This window comes from Cariama cristata, unplaced genomic scaffold (assembly GCF_000690535.1).
Source record: "Cariama cristata isolate BGI_N322 unplaced genomic scaffold, ASM69053v1 scaffold40517, whole genome shotgun sequence".
Taxonomy (NCBI): domain Eukaryota; kingdom Metazoa; phylum Chordata; class Aves; order Cariamiformes; family Cariamidae; genus Cariama; species Cariama cristata.
Window position 1 is genome coordinate 1 of NW_009625674.1, and position 17,119 is coordinate 17,119.

Below are 17,119 nucleotides of genomic sequence, written 5' to 3' on the forward strand. Positions count from 1 at the left end.
ACCGGGAGCGGGGCGCCGGGTCAGTCCCATGTCTTCTCCCTTGTTTTGAAGTCAGGGGATAATCCAGGTTTACGTGGAGGTCTCCCGTGGCCGTGTTGCTTCCCTCCCACGCGAGAAGGCGGCGTGGGTCTGAGAAGGGTGGAGGAAACGTGGGACTGTGCGTACACCGTCTGGGGTGGAAAGGGGGTGGCGGAGGAACCGGCAGCTTTCCGTGGCTGGTGACAGGTCGTGGGGTTCGGCCCGGCAACCGCCAACGCTGCGGTTCCTCTTCCCCTTCCCACGCGGAAAACTCCTTGAGAAGAAGCAGGAAGGGCTTGGACAGACTTCGGGATCCTTCCTCTTTCCTTATTTTAATTTTAAGTCATTTGCACTGGAAAAGATGAGACTGGGGCAGAGAGATTTCCACACACCCCCCCCTTTTTTTTTTCCTTGATTCCTGATAAGAAAACAGGATGCATACATCTGCTTGTAGTCATTTTTTTTTTATTCTTTTATAATTATTGCAGTATGAGTTCTGACCATGTGTGTTAAACTACTGGTTTTACTCTGTCTGAATTATTTTCTTTAGCAGAATTGTTTAGTTGAAGTATTTGTAACGCTTTTCATCCTAGCACGTCCTATGGTGCTTCTTAGACAATAAACTTAGGATGCATCAGCACTGTAACTAATGTTAAATCCAGCAGTTACACCTGTGTAGGAAATGAGTAACCAGTACTCTACCCGTCAGTGTATGAAGCTGGAGAAGGTGTAGTTGTCTGTGCGGAAAATGTTTTGTACAGGTAGAACTTGAGTAACATCTAATGCGATCGGCCCGTTCGAGTGCATGAAACATGAGCTGGTCTCCTCAGGTTTCTAATCATTAGAATTGCGTTTACTAGTTTGCAGTAGTTGACATAGCAAGCATCTGATCTATTATCATTCTTCCCTGAAAAGGAGAACTGCTGGTTGCGAATCTGTAAAAAATACAATGTGAAATCTCAAAAGGTTCTTTTATGCATAAAAGAAGTAGAGGTTTGAGGCAGTCCTTAAATTGTGGCAACTTACCTACATTGACATAAAAAAAAAAAAGGATGAATATTTTAAAATTAAATCTGTGAGGTAGAGAAAGGAAGTTTTATGCAGTCGATCACCAAAATAATGTCTTTTTCCCAACCAGATTTTTAAAATTTTGTGTCATTTTCTTTAAAAATGTAATTATAAAAGTAATTGATCAGATAAGTTTTTGTGCCTTACACAAAAGGATACACAGATTCTTCTGTGAAAATATGTTTCATGTTGGACCATTCAACATTTAGAATGGTTTACTTTTAAATTGTTATTTCTTATTATTATAATTCAGTGAAAGTTGACCTGGTCAGGACCCTACATTACATTGTCCTGTTTTTTGTTTTCCATATCTTTAATTCATATCCTGATATCTTTGTTTTATTGCAGGAGACACCAACAAATGGAACACAAATTAACTTAAGCCTACACGAGGCTGGTGACACCTGAAAGAAGGTAGGCAAAATTGATAGGTAAAGATGTATTCAGAACTAACTTAATGTTAACAGCAATGATAGCAGTTGAGCACACTTAGGTATGATGTGGAAGAACATGCTCATCTGGATGCCAAAAATGAACTAACGCTTGTCAATAACTTTGAAAATACAGAAGAATGTGTTTAAATGTGGCCTTGAACTGGGGACTTGTGTTTTTGTAGGTCAGCTAATGCTTTGTTTAGTAGCTATTGGGGGGAAAAAAAGGAGATACTCTTATTGAAAATGTAGCATTATAAATTATTTCTGATTGTAATCTGCAATAATAATAATGTGACTGACTCATTGCCCTCTTTCCAACTGAATCCGAAGTTCTGTCTTCACAAGTTCGTTGCAAATTGAGACTCTAGAGGTTTGTCATTTACAATCCCAGAAAAGAGCATGACCAATGACTACTAGTGAGTGTTTTTATTATTTCAATGCAAAATAGTGAAATGGATTAAGACTTTTATGCAGCATAGGAAACTAGAACTTTGGAAGAACTATGAAATACTGCTTTCTATGAGGCTTCTTTCCATGTTTGCTAATTGGCAACATTCAGTTGATTTCCCAGCATTACAGTTGCCATAACTGACTTACCTAGCTCTGGGATTTTTTTGGAGCCACATACTCTTTCAGTGAGATACATGAAGGAGTGAATGCCGTCTTTGAAAAGTTCTTGCTGAAAGTGTAATTGTTTTATTAAGCTTATAGCAGTAGAGCGTTAGAACCTGTCTTTCAAAACATATATTTTTTTTCAAGTTTCTTTCTTAAAACTCATGGGGGTTGAGAAGAGTAATGGACTTGCATTTCCTTTTTCTCCTTCTAGGGAAAGTGGAGAAGCTGTGCTCTGTGCTTTCTATCTGACCCATTGGGAGTACGTTTTGGAGGATGTTTGCTACTTAGCAGGAAACTAAAATTCAGGTATGATCCAATTAGAGAAAAAAAAAAAAAGCAAGTTGATTTTCATTATTTCATCATTTTATCCTATTTGATATTGTCCTTAGGTTACTGTTGCTGAAAACAGTTTCCCCAGTAATATGTATTTGGTGATTTTTAATGAGTTCAAAATTCTGAAAATAATATTCTTATGGTTGTCAATTTGTGCATTGAGTCATGCTGTATGATGAAATTAATCCTTCACTTAAAAAACCCTTGTTTTTATGAATGCATTCGTATTCAATGACACCTGTGTTTTGAAAACATTTTTCCTTCTAGGCACAAGAGGTTGTAAACATAAAGAGCGAATATGGGTGAAAAGAAGCCAGAACCTTTGGACTTTGTAAAAGATTTTCAGGAATATCTTACACAGCAGACTCACCATGTAAATATGATTTCTGGATCGGTTAGTGGAGACAAGGAAGCAGAGACTCTTCAGGGAGGTAAGCTAATTTCAGTGCTATCGAATTTTACTTTTTTGAGAATAACTGCACTGTTTACATTCCAGGTAATCATGCAGACTACTACAATTGTATGGCAGCATTTCTGATGGTCATTTTCATATCACAAAAGATATGTATGTACCTTTATTTTAATCAGGGTATGTTTTTATAGTTCTATATATTTAAAGACTGAGGGCACAGAGAAGCAAAAGATACTTGGCATATTCTGACAACATGATAGCTATTATTCTACTGATTCTTGATTGAAATCTATGTTGCATTATTCACAGCTGGGACAGAAGGTGATCAGAATGGTCTGGATCATCCTTCTGTTGAAGTTTCACTGGATGAAAACTCAGGAATGTTAGTGGATGGGTTTGAAAGGACGTTTGATGGAAAGTTAAAGTGTCGATACTGCAACTATGCCAGCAAAGGAACAGCACGGCTCATAGAACATATCAGAATTCATACAGGTATGAAATATTCTGCAGTACTTTGCTGTGAGCCATTGTGGTATTAACTCAATGTTATGATTTGGTTGTAAGGAGTTAGCATCTTCAAGCGGTGTGGTAGTTCTTAGAGTTGCTACACACTTAGAACTGTGTTTTGGGTTTTTTTAATAGACTATTTTTGTAAAGGTGTGCCGTGTACATTATGCAAATTCCTACTTACATTTATTATTGCAGATTACTGAATTTGAAGTAACTATATATGGGAGTAAAGTTTAGCATGAAAGCATCAGTGTAAATTGAAGGGCCCTGAATGTAACTTTTAGTTTTTCCTTCCTAATCAGAAAAGTGAAAAACATACATGCTGCCACATGGAGATTTACAGGGGCTTTTCTTCCTATGTGGTTTAGCTATGAAAATATTCCTGTTGTGTACAACCTTCTAGATGTGGACGTACAAAACATAGTAATAAGAATAAAGTTTTCTTGTTGGTAGAATATTCAAATGTGAGGGTGTATCATCAGTAAGTGATTAATAACAGTAATGAAAAGAAAAAATCCTTACTATGGCTTGTTTAAGAGCGTTTGCCACTGTTGGGTTTATAAAGCTGAAAAGCAAAACTCAATAAAAATTAGAACATCCTAAACTGTTCAAGTCAGCTCCAACTTCTCGGCAAATGAGAGAAAACAAATGAAAGTTCCTTGTGAAGTCTGATTTTGGTGCCTGCCAAATATATTACACCGGTACAGAAGATCGGTGTTACGGCTGTTAAGGAAAAAAAAAAAGCACAAGCCTATTATTGCTCTAGTTTTCTCTAAAGAATAGAAGTTTTTACAGGTTTCCAGTCTGGTATGGACTGTCCTAAAACTTCCAAGTGTATAATTGCAGTGGTGTTGGGTAGGTGGCATTCTGGGGCTCACTCTGAAGGAAATGCATTGTTGTAACTTGGATGTAATTGTAGCTCTCTTTAGGTACGGTTATTGTTAGTCAGATTCTCACTTTGCTGTGAACCATTGCTTCCACTAACTGCTAGGATGTATTTTGGGGAAGTCAGTGCTACTTACGCAGGCCCTGCGTTTCGACAAGGTGTAACGGGATAGAAAATGGCAACCGACGAGAAGTCAAAGAGTTCTGAGGTTCAGACTCTGAAGATCTTGTAAATTCTTCTCTTGTGCTACCATGAGCTACCTCTGTGTGAAGCTGTTGTGGTTTTCGGATTCCCAGTGGAAATTTTGTGTAGTTCCAATAGTGGATAAAATACTGTGGCTTGTGTACCTGCATTTGACACAGCGTTAATGCCGTGGCTTGCTGTAGATCTGCCAAGCAGCAGTGTGTTTTGGAGCAATTTTTTTCTTCATGTGTCTAGTTTTTCATAAAGCAGTTACAGCTTCACCTGCCACTTGCCTCATATGGTATGCAGACAACGGGAGATATTTTTCTCTTCACAGCTTTACTCTGTGCAGTGCTATTTCTGAGCTTGTGAAACGAGGGTCATGTAGTGGGAGAAACTGTACTGCAGACTTAGGCAATTCACTTTTAAATGTTACTTAAGGATGCAGAAGTAACATCCACTTGAAAATTTCATGTCTTTCCAGTAGCATATCGCTATTGCCATCTAAAAACTTGCATCCCCAAGCCCACAGTTACTATTGCCCAGTTGTCAGCATGAGCAGATGGACTGCTAGAGCTGTGATGGGCGATATAGATTGCTACTAAAAGATGTTGGTATTCTGTGTTTGCTAATTCTTGAGATGTTTTTGATGGCTTTGGTGTGCATGGGGTTTCTGAAACAGAATGACTGAAATACTGTGTTGTTGCTTAGCATGAAATGTCATAAAATGTAGCTGTACTAGAGAGCAAAAAATAAAATCTTCCTTCTTTTAAGTATCAAAAGGTGGGTATTGGTATAGTGTCAGCATTCCTCCTCTTACTCTAGGAAGTTGCCTACCTTTTTCTATACTCTCAGATCTTAGGTTAACAGTTCTTTTTTGTTTTCAGAATGCTTTCTTACCCTGCTGCTACTTCAAGGAGTAGAGGTCACTAAGTGGCTAGAGGTAGCAGAACAATACCTGCTGCCGATCATGACCATTTCAGTATGGTTGCAGCATAATATATACAAAAGCAAGACAGGTGCCAACCAAGAATTGGGATGCTCAGAAATGTCCTTAGAAATCTCTGACCCGATGGTCGTTATTCAGAAGCAAACATGCTGTGAGCTACACAAATTCAGGTTTTAGGGCAAAGCGTAATACTTGGGGTTTGTGCCTCAACTAACGTTTTGAGTTGTTTCTCATGGTTGTAGTATATGATATTGTTAGCATTATACCAGAAGAACGGAGCTTTACACGTGGGATAACTACTGTCTTAGTGCTGCTGCAGGTATTTCCATTATCAGAGGGCATATGTGTGACTGATCAAAGAAACTTTCACAAAGGTGCTAGGAAAAGGTAGCCAAATTGAAGGCACACATCACTCTACTGCAAAATCATGCAGTCTGAATTATTTCTGTTTCAGAAAGCTGGGTAGCAGTGAGAGAGGGATATGGGGGCAGGGGGTCAGCCTACGGTCTCTCAAAGAGCTTCAGCAGTTTAGAACACACCTTCACACACTGAACGCTTTATAGCCAAATTATTGGTTCAAATATGTCTGATGCCTAATGAAATACCAGTAACTGTACAATGATAACTGTTCATTTCCCTATACTGTTTCAGCTTTATAACATAGATGAGAATCTTGGGCTGCCAGAGGCCTTTTTGTTACTCTGTATAGTTTGCCCTTTGCCTTCTTACAATACATTTCGTATCCTTAATTTCAATACAGCATTGCATGGTGTCCTGATGGTACCACCATTTTACCTTTACCTTAATGGCTTTTCAGAAAGCCCTGCTTCGTTTCTTTGTACAGAGACAGAGGACTCTGGAACAAGGCAGGTTTGGGGTTGGTTTTTTTTTGTTCTTGGTTTTGATTTGGTTTTGTTTTTTCACTCGCGGGCAAGGAGCTCCAAGACATGAGTGTTGTTTTGCTCGGAAGCATGGCAGAAGGCCAAGAGATGGATTGCATGGACTGCGAAGGCTCAGAGTGACTGAATCGGCATTAAAATAGGGAAGCGATAGGTGACTAGTAGCCTTAGAACAATGTAAGTAAACAAATAATGCATCCTGGATAACATGTAAGTGCAGGAAGGTATGTGCCAAAGTAATTATGACCCAGGCATGATCACACAGCCATTATTAAGTGCAACTTACTGCAGAATTAACTTCATGCTGAGTCTGACAGCAGTATAATTAGTTCACCAGCTGTGTTGTGTTAAGGGCGTGCAACATGCAATGCAGATCTTTGCGTAACCAGTTTAGAATTAAATAAGACTATTCAGATTGGCAAGTTTTTTGTGAATGCAGGGAGATTTTCTGCCTTCTTACATTGTTGTTTGTATCAGATCTCCAGATCTTTACACACGTGAGTGTGTGTGTATATATGAATACATATATACAGTTATGGAGAAATCATGGTTTCAGTTGGTGCAAATAAGGTACTTAGAGGTAGCACAAAAATTGCTTTCTTTCCTGTTGAAGAGGCAGTGATGTAGGTGGGGGGAAAAAAAAAAAAAGCTTCTATTCATCATCCTAGGTTGTGATTCCAAACTGTGGGATGCTCGCCATGGGAAAGGCTTTCTCTATTGGTTACATGCCATCTTACGGGGCCTGTACAGTGCTTGCAGTGTAATGGTGGCCCTCTCTGTATTCAGATTGCTGGCTTTTACAGTTCTTCTAGATGGATTTTGAAAGCCACAAAACAGGTGTATTGATCTATATTTAAAGTAGCAGAAAATGCTTCAAAAGAACGTAAAAGCTGAAGAGAAGGAGCCCAGTAATGTTTTGGTTTTTTGTTTTTGGTGTTTGGGTTTTTTTTTTTTTGAGTTTGTCATGCTGTTTGGCAAGAGAATTGGTTGCACAACAATGATTTAGAAATTGTCCTGGCATTGTAGATAGGAAGATAAGATGATGTTTCATTTCAGCACCTGAACATGCACCAAATCCTTTAGGCATTTCTAATGTTGCAGACCTGGATCTAAAAAACTCCTAGAAGATCAGTCAATGAAAGGAAAATCAAAAGTCCCAAAGTATTATGTTACAAAGGTGTTGGCCTCTAACTATGTTTGAAAGTTTTCTAAGTACTTTTAAAAGTGTTAATGTGAGTATCCCTAAATATTATTTAAAAGAAGAACAGAGTTCTGCCTATCAGAAAGGAGAATACCTGGCTGTCATGTCTGGGAGAGAACACAGCTGTCCAGGGGTTAGCTGGCTTTTGTTTTCTTTAATAAGCCACAGGATCCTTTTTCAACATTCAGTTCTTGAATGGATGTGTGTGTACATGGGTTAGCTAGCTGATAGTTCTAGGATGTTTAAAAGTAGGAATGTTTGGAAGATACTGAAAGGATACCCTTCATTAATGTTCAAACACAGTTATCATTAAGAATGATTACATTTTGGTGGTACAGACATTCCTATAGCCAACTGCTTATGTGCTTTATAGGTGAGGTAGAGTTTGGATCCAGTCAAGAGCATCACACAAACATCGTTGCATTCAGTCCTTGGCATCATTGCTGCAATTCCTAGTCAGGTTATCTGTTATGCTAATTCTGACCACTTTTTTTCTTATGTTTTTTATCACTTGGGTGAGGCGGAGGTGTCTAAATTTACTCCGCTATTCCAGCAGATACCTGGCTAAACTCCAGACTAGCGGTGACTCTGAAGCTGAATTTGTTTGATTGGCAACTCCCAGTTAGCTACTTTCTGTTCCATGAAAAGCCTTTTTCAAGCACTCTGAGATGCTATAGTATAATCTATTTTAATTTTCCAGGTGAGAAGCCACACAGATGCCATTTGTGTCCCTTTGCATCAGCTTACGAACGTCATCTGGAAGCTCACATGCGATCGCATACTGGTGAAAAACCGTACAAATGTGAATTGTGTTCCTTTCGCTGCAGTGACAGAAGCAACTTATCTCATCACCGCAGACGCAAACATAAAATGGTGCCTATCAAGGGTACCAGGTCTTCCCTAAGCAGCAAGAAAATGTGGGGGGTTTTGCAGAAGAAGACCAGCAATTTGGGGTACAGCAGAAGAGCATTAATTAATTTGAGTCCACCTTCCATGGTGGTTCAGAAACCAGACTACCTTAATGATTTCACTCATGAAATCCCAAATATCCAGACTGAAGCGTATGAGAGCATGACAAAACCAACCCAGAGCAGTGGGTTGCCAAGAGATCCACAGGACCTTATGGTAGATAATCCTTTAAACCAGCTCTCTACGTTAGCCGGACAGTTATCTAGCTTGCCACCTGAAAACCAAAATCCAGCCTCTCCTGATGTTGTTTCCTGTCAAGACGAAAAGCCTTTCATGATACAGCAGCCTGCTGCACCTGCAGTAGTTTCAGCTGTGTCAGCAAATATTCCTCAGAGTTCATCTCCAACCAGCCCAGATCCTCGATCTACACACAATCAAAGGAACTATAGTCCCGTGGCAGGTCCCAGCAGTGATCGCAGTGCCCACACCAGTACTCCCAGCATAAGTAACAGTCAACCAAGTACTCCAGCTCCAACCCTTCCGGTTCAGGACCCTCAGCTTCTGCATCACTGCCAACACTGTGACATGTATTTTGCGGACAATATACTTTATACTATTCATATGGGATGTCATGGATTTGAAAATCCTTTTCAGTGCAACATATGTGGGTGTAAGTGTAAAAATAAGTATGACTTTGCTTGCCATTTTGCAAGAGGCCAACATAGTCAACATTGACTGAGAACATGCTTTCATTTAGTTTTTTAACATATTACAGTATATTTTTCATACTTGCTGAACGAAAGCTTGCACATTCCCATAAGGAATCTTCACATCAGTTGATTTGACAAAGGAGGCAAATTTATTTCAATGATGTCATAAAACTTGCCAGGGAAATTTTGTATAAGATGTGATTGTTATTTTATGTGTAGCCTTTCAAAAAAGCTGAGTGTGTGCTGTAAGAATTGGAATGCATTGACATGCTTTGGTTGCTAAATTTAAGTTGCTTGCACTTAATCCCAAGAAACATTCTACAAATGTAGAAACAGGGCGTGTGTCCTGAAACATAGGATGCAATTATCAGGCTGTTTACTAGGCAAGACAAAATATATTAACCATAAAATAGGAAAGGTTAATGCAATACACGTATGGTTACTTTGGAGACATACTTATCCTTAAAAACTTAGCTACTCCAAACTGGAAAAGCAAACAGAAGCAACTTTCACATACAAATTCAATTTGGTATAAAATTTGCTTTAATCTGATGAAGGTTAATAGAGTTTTTGCTTAGTATAGTCTAAATTCCTCATGCTAGGGCTCAAACACTAATTTAACTATTATTTTTAAAACTCATCACAAAACTAGAAGATAACAGGTTATTGTGAATGAAACTCTCTTAGGAAAAAAAAAAAGAATTGAAAGCTTGTCATTCACTGTTATACAAAAGAAAAAGTAAATGAGACACCTTATTTTAAACTACACTTACCAAAATTTTACATGCCATTCTTTTTAAAAGGAGGTAGTTTTTAAACAGTCATAATAAAAAGCTTGTAGAACTAATATATATTCCATGAGATTTTTAACTGCCTTAAACTAATTTGTACAGATACTTAAAATTTGCACAATTAGTCTTCTGTCTTGCGGATAGAAGTTCTAATAGAGACAGACAAGAGGTTTACAAATTAAAAATAATTTGTTCAGTTTTATCTCGGGCCAAGCTACAACTGATAGGTTGCCTGTATGTTTGAAAGTTGTATAATCTAGTTTACTGTAAACTTCAGCTAACTTGGAAGTCAGTTTGTCTTGTCCCCTCACCTAAATTTGTTGTCCTTCTGGTGTGCTAGAAATAAGGGGAATGGCTTCTGGGTTTTCCGAACTGTTCATGTAGTAGGCAAAGGAATACCGGCTGACTACATTTGAAGTCATTGTGATTAATATTTGTAGGTGGCAAATGGTAACTAAAGATGTACATGACGTCCATTGCACATGTTTATTTTTTTAATACTGTACATCTTTAGAAGCACCTAGGCTAACGGACAGGCACTTTAATATAAACCTTAATAAAACATCCTAGCAAAAATAATAAAAGCTCTTAATGTTTCAAAAAAGTGAAGAACTGTTACTTTTCCCATGTTTAGACATGCACTTTTACCTTAGTTTGTCTTACTTGAGACAAATTAAAGCTTCCCTTATATTTTCCCTTTTTATTATCAGCAAAATATGGCAGCAAACTTTTGTTAAAAGCAGGAAGATTTTATTAATGTTCTGCAAGTACGAGATTGGAATCTGAATAGCAAATGTTTGGTTTGTTCAAATTTACATTATTACGGGAGCAAAAACTTCCTGAAGCCAACAGAAGAACTGAAAATGACTTCAGTGTAAGATCAACATAGGAAAAACCATCCTTTTGAGAATTCTAGCTTTAGAAGTAATTTTGACTTTAATGAATTAAAAATTTGGGATCCAAATATGTTTTTCTCTTCCTAACTTACCTACTGTTGAATTTTCTGTGCTTAAGTAACCCATTGAAGGAACTGGGTTCTTGACTGCACATAGTTGTGTAGTGACGAGGTCAAAAATAGGCCATTGAGGCATTTCCAGTGTAGCGAAGGTGAATGATAACACACTGTCACTCCTAAAAATATTTTTGGTTTCAGGCCTGGTTCAAAATCCATTTCAGTGGATTTGTAAAACAGAATGTAATTTCCATTTTTCATGATGACACTCTTTGTAATTCCAAAATATCTCTTTGTTGCTTTGTACTTTTAAAATTTATTTTATAAGTAAAACCGCAACTCTGTGTGCATAAACACGGAGAGTCCTTTATTTTAAGGACTAAGGTGACTGAACTGGAATCCAGTTGGAAGGTACCGCTCCTGTACAGGTTTTGTAACATGACTCTTCTAGTCAAAGAACAATGTAGAAATAACTCTCTTTTGATCACATATTGACACATTCTAAAATACAAATTTGGCTAAAATACAGTATCAGAACAACAGATGTTGCTGTTGAAGACCATTACAATCAGTAATTTATAGAGGTTATTTTCCTTGCCTTTTGATAGATGACGCAAACTTCTGTTCCTAGGCTCTAGCAACTACAAGGAAACTTCTGAAATGGTGATATGACACTGAGTCATGCCGATCACAACAGCCAAGTTCTCCTTGGTTTGCGGCTCCAGGCTTTCTCCCTCTTGGTATCAGTAGAGGGATTAACTCCCATGTGCACAAATGTTTGAGATTTCATCCTTCCATTCCATTTACACAGTTTCTAATCCATTAGGACTTTGATTGGCAGTGCCTATAAACATGATAGACTTTTTGTGTCGGCTAATGATTTGGCAGTTTAGAAAAATGACTTCTGAACCGTGATGCCCCTGAATGAAATTTTAGATAGGAGAATAGTTAGGTTGCTGATAGAAGTAGCTGGTAGCAAGAGGAAGCCTGCATAAACTTACTGAAACGGGGCCCTCATTTAGGAAGGGGTCCTCTGTTGCGAGGGAATGTATGTTAAAGAACTTGGTATGAAAAAAAAAAAAATCTAACCCCAAACCCTGCAAATTGTTTACAAGTATTTTAACACTGATGACTTAATACCGTTGTTTCTGCTTCAGAGTACCTAAAGAAAAGAAAATTAGCTTGAACATCTATGAACGGTTGAACAATGATAAAAAGATTTTTATTTTTTTTTCCCTTCTTCCCTTGTGCAGGCTCCTATTTGTAGGGAGGGTTCTTAGGCAGCAGCAGGCTTTGGTGTTCATCCCTTGATTCCGGAACCAGGTCTGTGGGCTGGATCCCTGCTGACTCACTAGTTCTTCAGAGGGTCACCCTCTCGACTAGGATTCTTAATTTTTCAGCGTAACACTGTCTGTTCAGTTGTGCCAAACAGTACCCTGACTATCTCTCTTTCCTTCTGTCTACCGAGTAGGTTTGGAAGGTGTATATTCATATTAGTTTTCCATAATTTTGTACATATTATTTACTATAATTTAAAGACCAGAATTAGTACTGGAAAATTGTTTTAGAGTATGATCCTGACCATTCCCTTGCACAAGCAGGCCTTACTCAGAGTCCATAAGGGATGCTTGTCAGGAATTGTGGGATCGAGTCCTCAGTTAATAGGACTTTTCATACGGAGTTCTCCATGTGCTATGCTGCACTAACTTGTTTATTTTTAAACAACCCAAGTCCTTATATTGTAAGGTGGTGACTAGCATATGAACTTGTATTAACAGGGAAGTTTGGGAATGAGCTGAAATTTTTCCATAGCTTGAATCTGTTAAGTTCTGTAGTTGCAAAACATTAACTTTGTGGGGTTTTTGTTTTTATTGTTTTAGATTATTTTATAGATTTGTTGGCATTTTTGACATGCACTATTTATAGTACTCAATACAGACTTAACTATTTTGAGACTGAATATTCCGATGAACATGCAAATATTAGACTGAACATCTTAGTCGATTATCTTGGTTAATACTTAAACCAACTGTGAAGCAGCTAACAGGGAAAAATAGTTGTTTTTTCACTGATACGTGTTTAGGTGAAGAGGATTTTGACATAAAATGTTGATTGGCATTTTAACATAAAACTCAGTGCTGGAAGACGTGTTCCAGTGGCATTTCCTACCAAAATGATCTGTTGCTATTTGTTTTGTTCCAGAATGTTTGGGAGGTTTGCTTGTTTGCTTTTTGTTTCTTTTTGACGAAGGGAATGTAATTTAGAAGTCTTCACTGGCAAGTTTTCTATTAATTTTAAGCTTCTTTGAAAATCTACAGCAAATGGATGTTCTGCTGCAGGAAAATCTATCCCCTGCTGAAGCATTTTTTCATTGAGCAGTTTTTGTGTATGTGCTTCTAAGTACCTGCTTTGTTAATAATATGTATTTCAGTGTAAAGAGCATATTTTATATGCAAAAACGAAGCCTGCTAGAGTTGTAAAATAAATTTTATTGTGTAGTGAATGTTTTCAGATGACAAGGTTAATTCTGAAATAACTCAACCATATCTAGTGTAGTTCATGTTGTGAAGCTTTGCTTTTGTAAGATATGAATAAAATAACACTTTCTAATTAAGTCTCATGTTAATTCTTAATGGCATGTGCTTCAACAGGTAGAAGCAGCCAAGTGCTCACGATGAGCTGTGATCTAGGTATGGTAAGGAAGGTTAACTTACCTTCTGGGTAAGCAAGGAACACTGCATTTATGGTTCGGTCTGTTTAATTTGAAAATACTTAATTTTAGTGCTGAGCTAGGACATGCTTTTCCTTCTTTCCACTGTTACTCTTGCACGTTTGGTCATCTTCCAAATTCTTTGTTTCCTCATATTTCCTTCTTATCAAGAGTGCTTCTGTGTCTGAAATCAGATTTTTTTACCACGGTGAGGTGGCTGTCGCTGTATGTGGAACTTCTATGTGTGTTCGTTTCGGCAACTTTGAAGGTGGAACCAAGTTTCAAGTTCCTTTGGACACTGGAGTTAATCCTACACGTGTGCGTACGTGCACACAACTCTCAAGTTTCTGGTTCTTTGCAGTTTCTGTCAGGGAAACGAGCAGAGAAGCCAAGCGCCGTCCATCTCACTTCTTGTTTTTATACCTTCCCAGGCACATATTCTCTGGAAATGCGCAGCTACCCCTTTGGCAGAGCAGAGCAGGTCACCATCCAAGGTGCTCTTCAAAACCTCAGCAAGAAGGCTGATCCAGCTTGAAGTTAGTCCCGCTGTTGGCAGGAAACAGGACTAGATGACTTCCACATGTTCCTCCCAGGCAAACTTTTTCTACGATTCTGTGAAATTTAAATAAACTCGAAGGATGGTTTGGTCTTGGCTTGATCTTCAAAGTCAAAGACAGTATGCTAGACTGTATTTCTCTTCTATAAGATGGGGAGAGGAGTTAGAGACGGCATGAGCCACCAGAGAAGGAAGCTGTATCTCCGAATCTGTTTTCAGCTGTACTGCTGAGGGAGTACTGCATTTTAAACACTCTGGACTGTTAAAAAACACCGATGTTCTCTATGTTGTTATTTTAAAATATATTTATTAACTACATCAGTTGCCTCACGTTGGAATGAAGAAATTACAGTTGTAGCAGGGTCAGAATATTGATTCTGTATGCAAGTTCGGGTTTTCAAATTATTTCCTTGCCGCAAGTCTTCCAGAAATTCTGCTTTGAGTTTGTTGAGTTCTTCTGCCAGGCTCTTCATCTCACTTGGGAGTACGTTTTGATCTAAAAGAAAATTAAAGCTGAACTTTAACTTCATGGTTGAAGATGAAATTTACAGACTTTGACTCACATTCTACAAATAACTTTGACCAGAATTCTGAAGGCGATTGCCTCAGTCACACCTGCAGAGTTGGGATTCCTTAACAGTTTGCCCCAAGGGCATTTCATAGGTTTAGCTTGCATCGCCTAGACATGCTACACCTACCTTTTGCGTCCTTCATTGTCTGAGAGATGATTCGTCTGCACGTCTGATCAGCCTGATGGACAGCACTAGCTGCACAGATTGCTCTGTCTGCTTCCTGTCCAGGGTGACCAACAGAAAGGAATACATGCAAATACATTAAGTTTGATTTAGGCATCATCAATTTTTGAAGTACGCTTTAAAAACAAGTAACACAGAATCCCAGAATGGTGGGGGTCGGCAGGGCCCTCTGGAGATCACCCAGTCCAACCCCCTGCCAAAGCAGGGGCACCTACAGCGGTTGCACAGGATTACGTCCAGGTGGGGTTTGAATATCTCCAGAGCAGGAGACCCCACAGCCTCTCTGGGCAGCCTGTGCCAGGGCTCGGCCACCCCCAAAGTACAGAAGTTCTTCCTCATGTTCAGGTGGAACTGCCTGAGCTTCAGTTTGTGCCCGGTGCCCCTTAACCTGTCGCTGGGCACCACTGAAAAGAGTCTGGCCCCATCCCCTTGACACCCGCCCTTAAGGTATTGATAAGCCTTGAGATCCCCTCTCGGTCTTCCCTTCTCCAGGCTGAACAGACCCAGGTCCCTCAGCCTTTCCTCATCGGGGAGATGCTCCAGTCCCCTCATCACCTTCGTTGCCCTCCGCTGGGCTCGCTCCAGTAGTTCCTTGTCTGTCTTGAACTGGGGAGCCCAGAACTGGACTCAGCACTCCAGATGTGGCCTCACCAGGGCAGAGTAGAGGGGGGAGAGAACCTCCCTTGACCTGCTGGCCACACTCTTCCTCATGCACCCCAAGGTACCGTTGGCCTTCTTGGCCACGAGGACACATTGTCTCAGGGCACGTGTCCAAAATCTTTTTACTACTCTAGAGCATACAACAGTGTTCTTAAAGGTAGTTCAGTGGTTTAACTTAAGGTGACAGAAGTACCCATTTCACTTAGGACTAACTCTGCTATGTATGCTTTCATAATGAAGGAATGCAATAGCTATTTCTCAGTTTCTGTCTGTTCTGAATACAGTTCAGGACTAACTGACTAACTCATCCACCATCGTCTGAAAGAGCCATGACTGCAAAGACAGGCAATGCTACCTTTTGCTCAGTGTCTTCCTCATTTTGCTTCACTGGATTTTCCAAAGCAGTGGTCAGCAAACTAATTATCTGCTCACTAAGAAAACAAACAAACAAGAGTAAACCACATTAATCAACCAGTTTCACTGAAGATTTTTCTTTCATTTTGTAATGACACCTCATCACAGAAAAAACCCCAAGTTTTCAGTTAAATTTATGAGGCAATCAATGAAATAATCTTCATACAGCAAGTCAGAGGAAAAACAATTACAACTAAAACTACAGGCAATTATTTCCAGTCTTAATGTTTCAGACAATTTACATAAATTTTCCGCAACAGTTTAGAAATGCAGTTAGTTTTGAGGTTAACTCTGCAAAGAACGGTGGCTGTGAGTTCCCAACAACTGACATGTATTGTATGTAACTGACTGGCTTCCAAAAATCACCATACGGAATATTTTTTACATACTGTTTAGATACTCAAAAGCTTCTACCCACCCATTTATGAAAACAGTACTTAGTGAAAACCCCAGCGTCAATCCAATAGCTTACTTATCCTCTGAAGTGCAATCAAAACTTTTCAGAATGAGGCTGTTCTGTTCCCAAACATTTTTCTTGAGATCTGGCATTTCTATTTTTCTTGCCATTAAATATATTGTCTGGTCAGGTAACGGATGACTTCTTAGACGATTTCTCTGCAAGCAGCATTCAAGTGGACACTCTAAAAATAACTGGCAGAAGCTCAAGGCATCTAAAAGAACATAAGCAGATAATTCTACCTTGAAACTGTTCAAGTAAAAATTTTGGAGAGCAACGTGCATGAGAAAGGCTTTACATGAATGAGGAACTCCTACACTAGTTCTGAGCCTGAAAAGAATACAAACCTAAAAAGAATACAAACAATTTTACCTTCAAGGCTGCTGAAGTAGCAATTTCTGAGAGCAACATATATAAGAAAGGCTTTAAGTGACCTAGCAATATCTAAGATTACAGCAATGAAGTGAAGTTGATGCTTACTATACTGCAGGAATCTAGCAATTAAGAATAACAGATACTCCACAAAAGCACTTAAAATAAGGCAGCTGAAGTGCCCTGAGTTTCCTACAAAGCTGAAAACGTTCTTACGCGGAGGAACAAAGAGTAATTACATTTGCGAGCCAGCTGGTACACCTCGTATCTCATGCTCTGATAATAAAAATTGTCATCCAAGATCAGGTAGAGCGGCCTAGATGTG

The 17,119-nt window shown here is 39.0% G+C and overlaps 2 protein-coding genes across 2 annotated transcripts; one reads left to right on the forward strand and one right to left on the reverse strand.

Moving 5' to 3' along the window:
- Positions 1 to 1,433: 1,433 nt before the first annotated feature.
- Positions 1,434 to 9,454, forward strand: IKZF5 (IKAROS family zinc finger 5 (Pegasus)). The gene is made up of 4 exons (XM_009703689.1): positions 1,434 to 1,500; positions 2,736 to 2,899; positions 3,190 to 3,372; positions 8,209 to 9,454. The coding sequence occupies exons 2-4, from the start codon at positions 2,767 to 2,769 to the stop codon at positions 9,150 to 9,152; spliced, it is 1,260 nt and encodes a 419-aa protein (XP_009701991.1). The 5' UTR covers positions 1,434 to 1,500; positions 2,736 to 2,766; the 3' UTR covers positions 9,153 to 9,454.
- Positions 9,455 to 10,443: 989 nt separating this feature from the next.
- On the reverse strand, positions 10,444 to 17,112 carry PSTK (phosphoseryl-tRNA kinase; the record flags this gene model as incomplete). The annotated part of the gene is made up of 6 exons (XM_009703690.1): positions 10,444 to 10,484; positions 14,468 to 14,632; positions 14,835 to 14,928; positions 15,907 to 15,982; positions 16,438 to 16,636; positions 17,034 to 17,112. Coding segments are annotated over 6 exons (654 nt in total), but the record flags the coding sequence as incomplete, so codon positions are not given.
- Between the last annotated feature and the right edge of the window lie 7 nt (positions 17,113 to 17,119).

What these genes read in the sequence shown, in the direction of transcription:
- IKZF5 (XM_009703689.1), top strand. Translation starts at nt 2,767, where the DNA reads ATGGGTGAAAAGAAGCCAGAACCTTTGGACTTTGTAAAAGATTTTCAG. An exon ending in AGCAGAGACTCTTCAGGGAG is followed by an intron (nt 2,900 to 3,189) that starts GTAAGCTAATTT and finishes CATTATTCACAG; the next exon opens with CTGGGACAGAAGGTGATCAG. An exon ending in ACATATCAGAATTCATACAG is followed by an intron (nt 3,373 to 8,208) that starts GTATGAAATATT and finishes TTAATTTTCCAG; the next exon opens with GTGAGAAGCCACACAGATGC.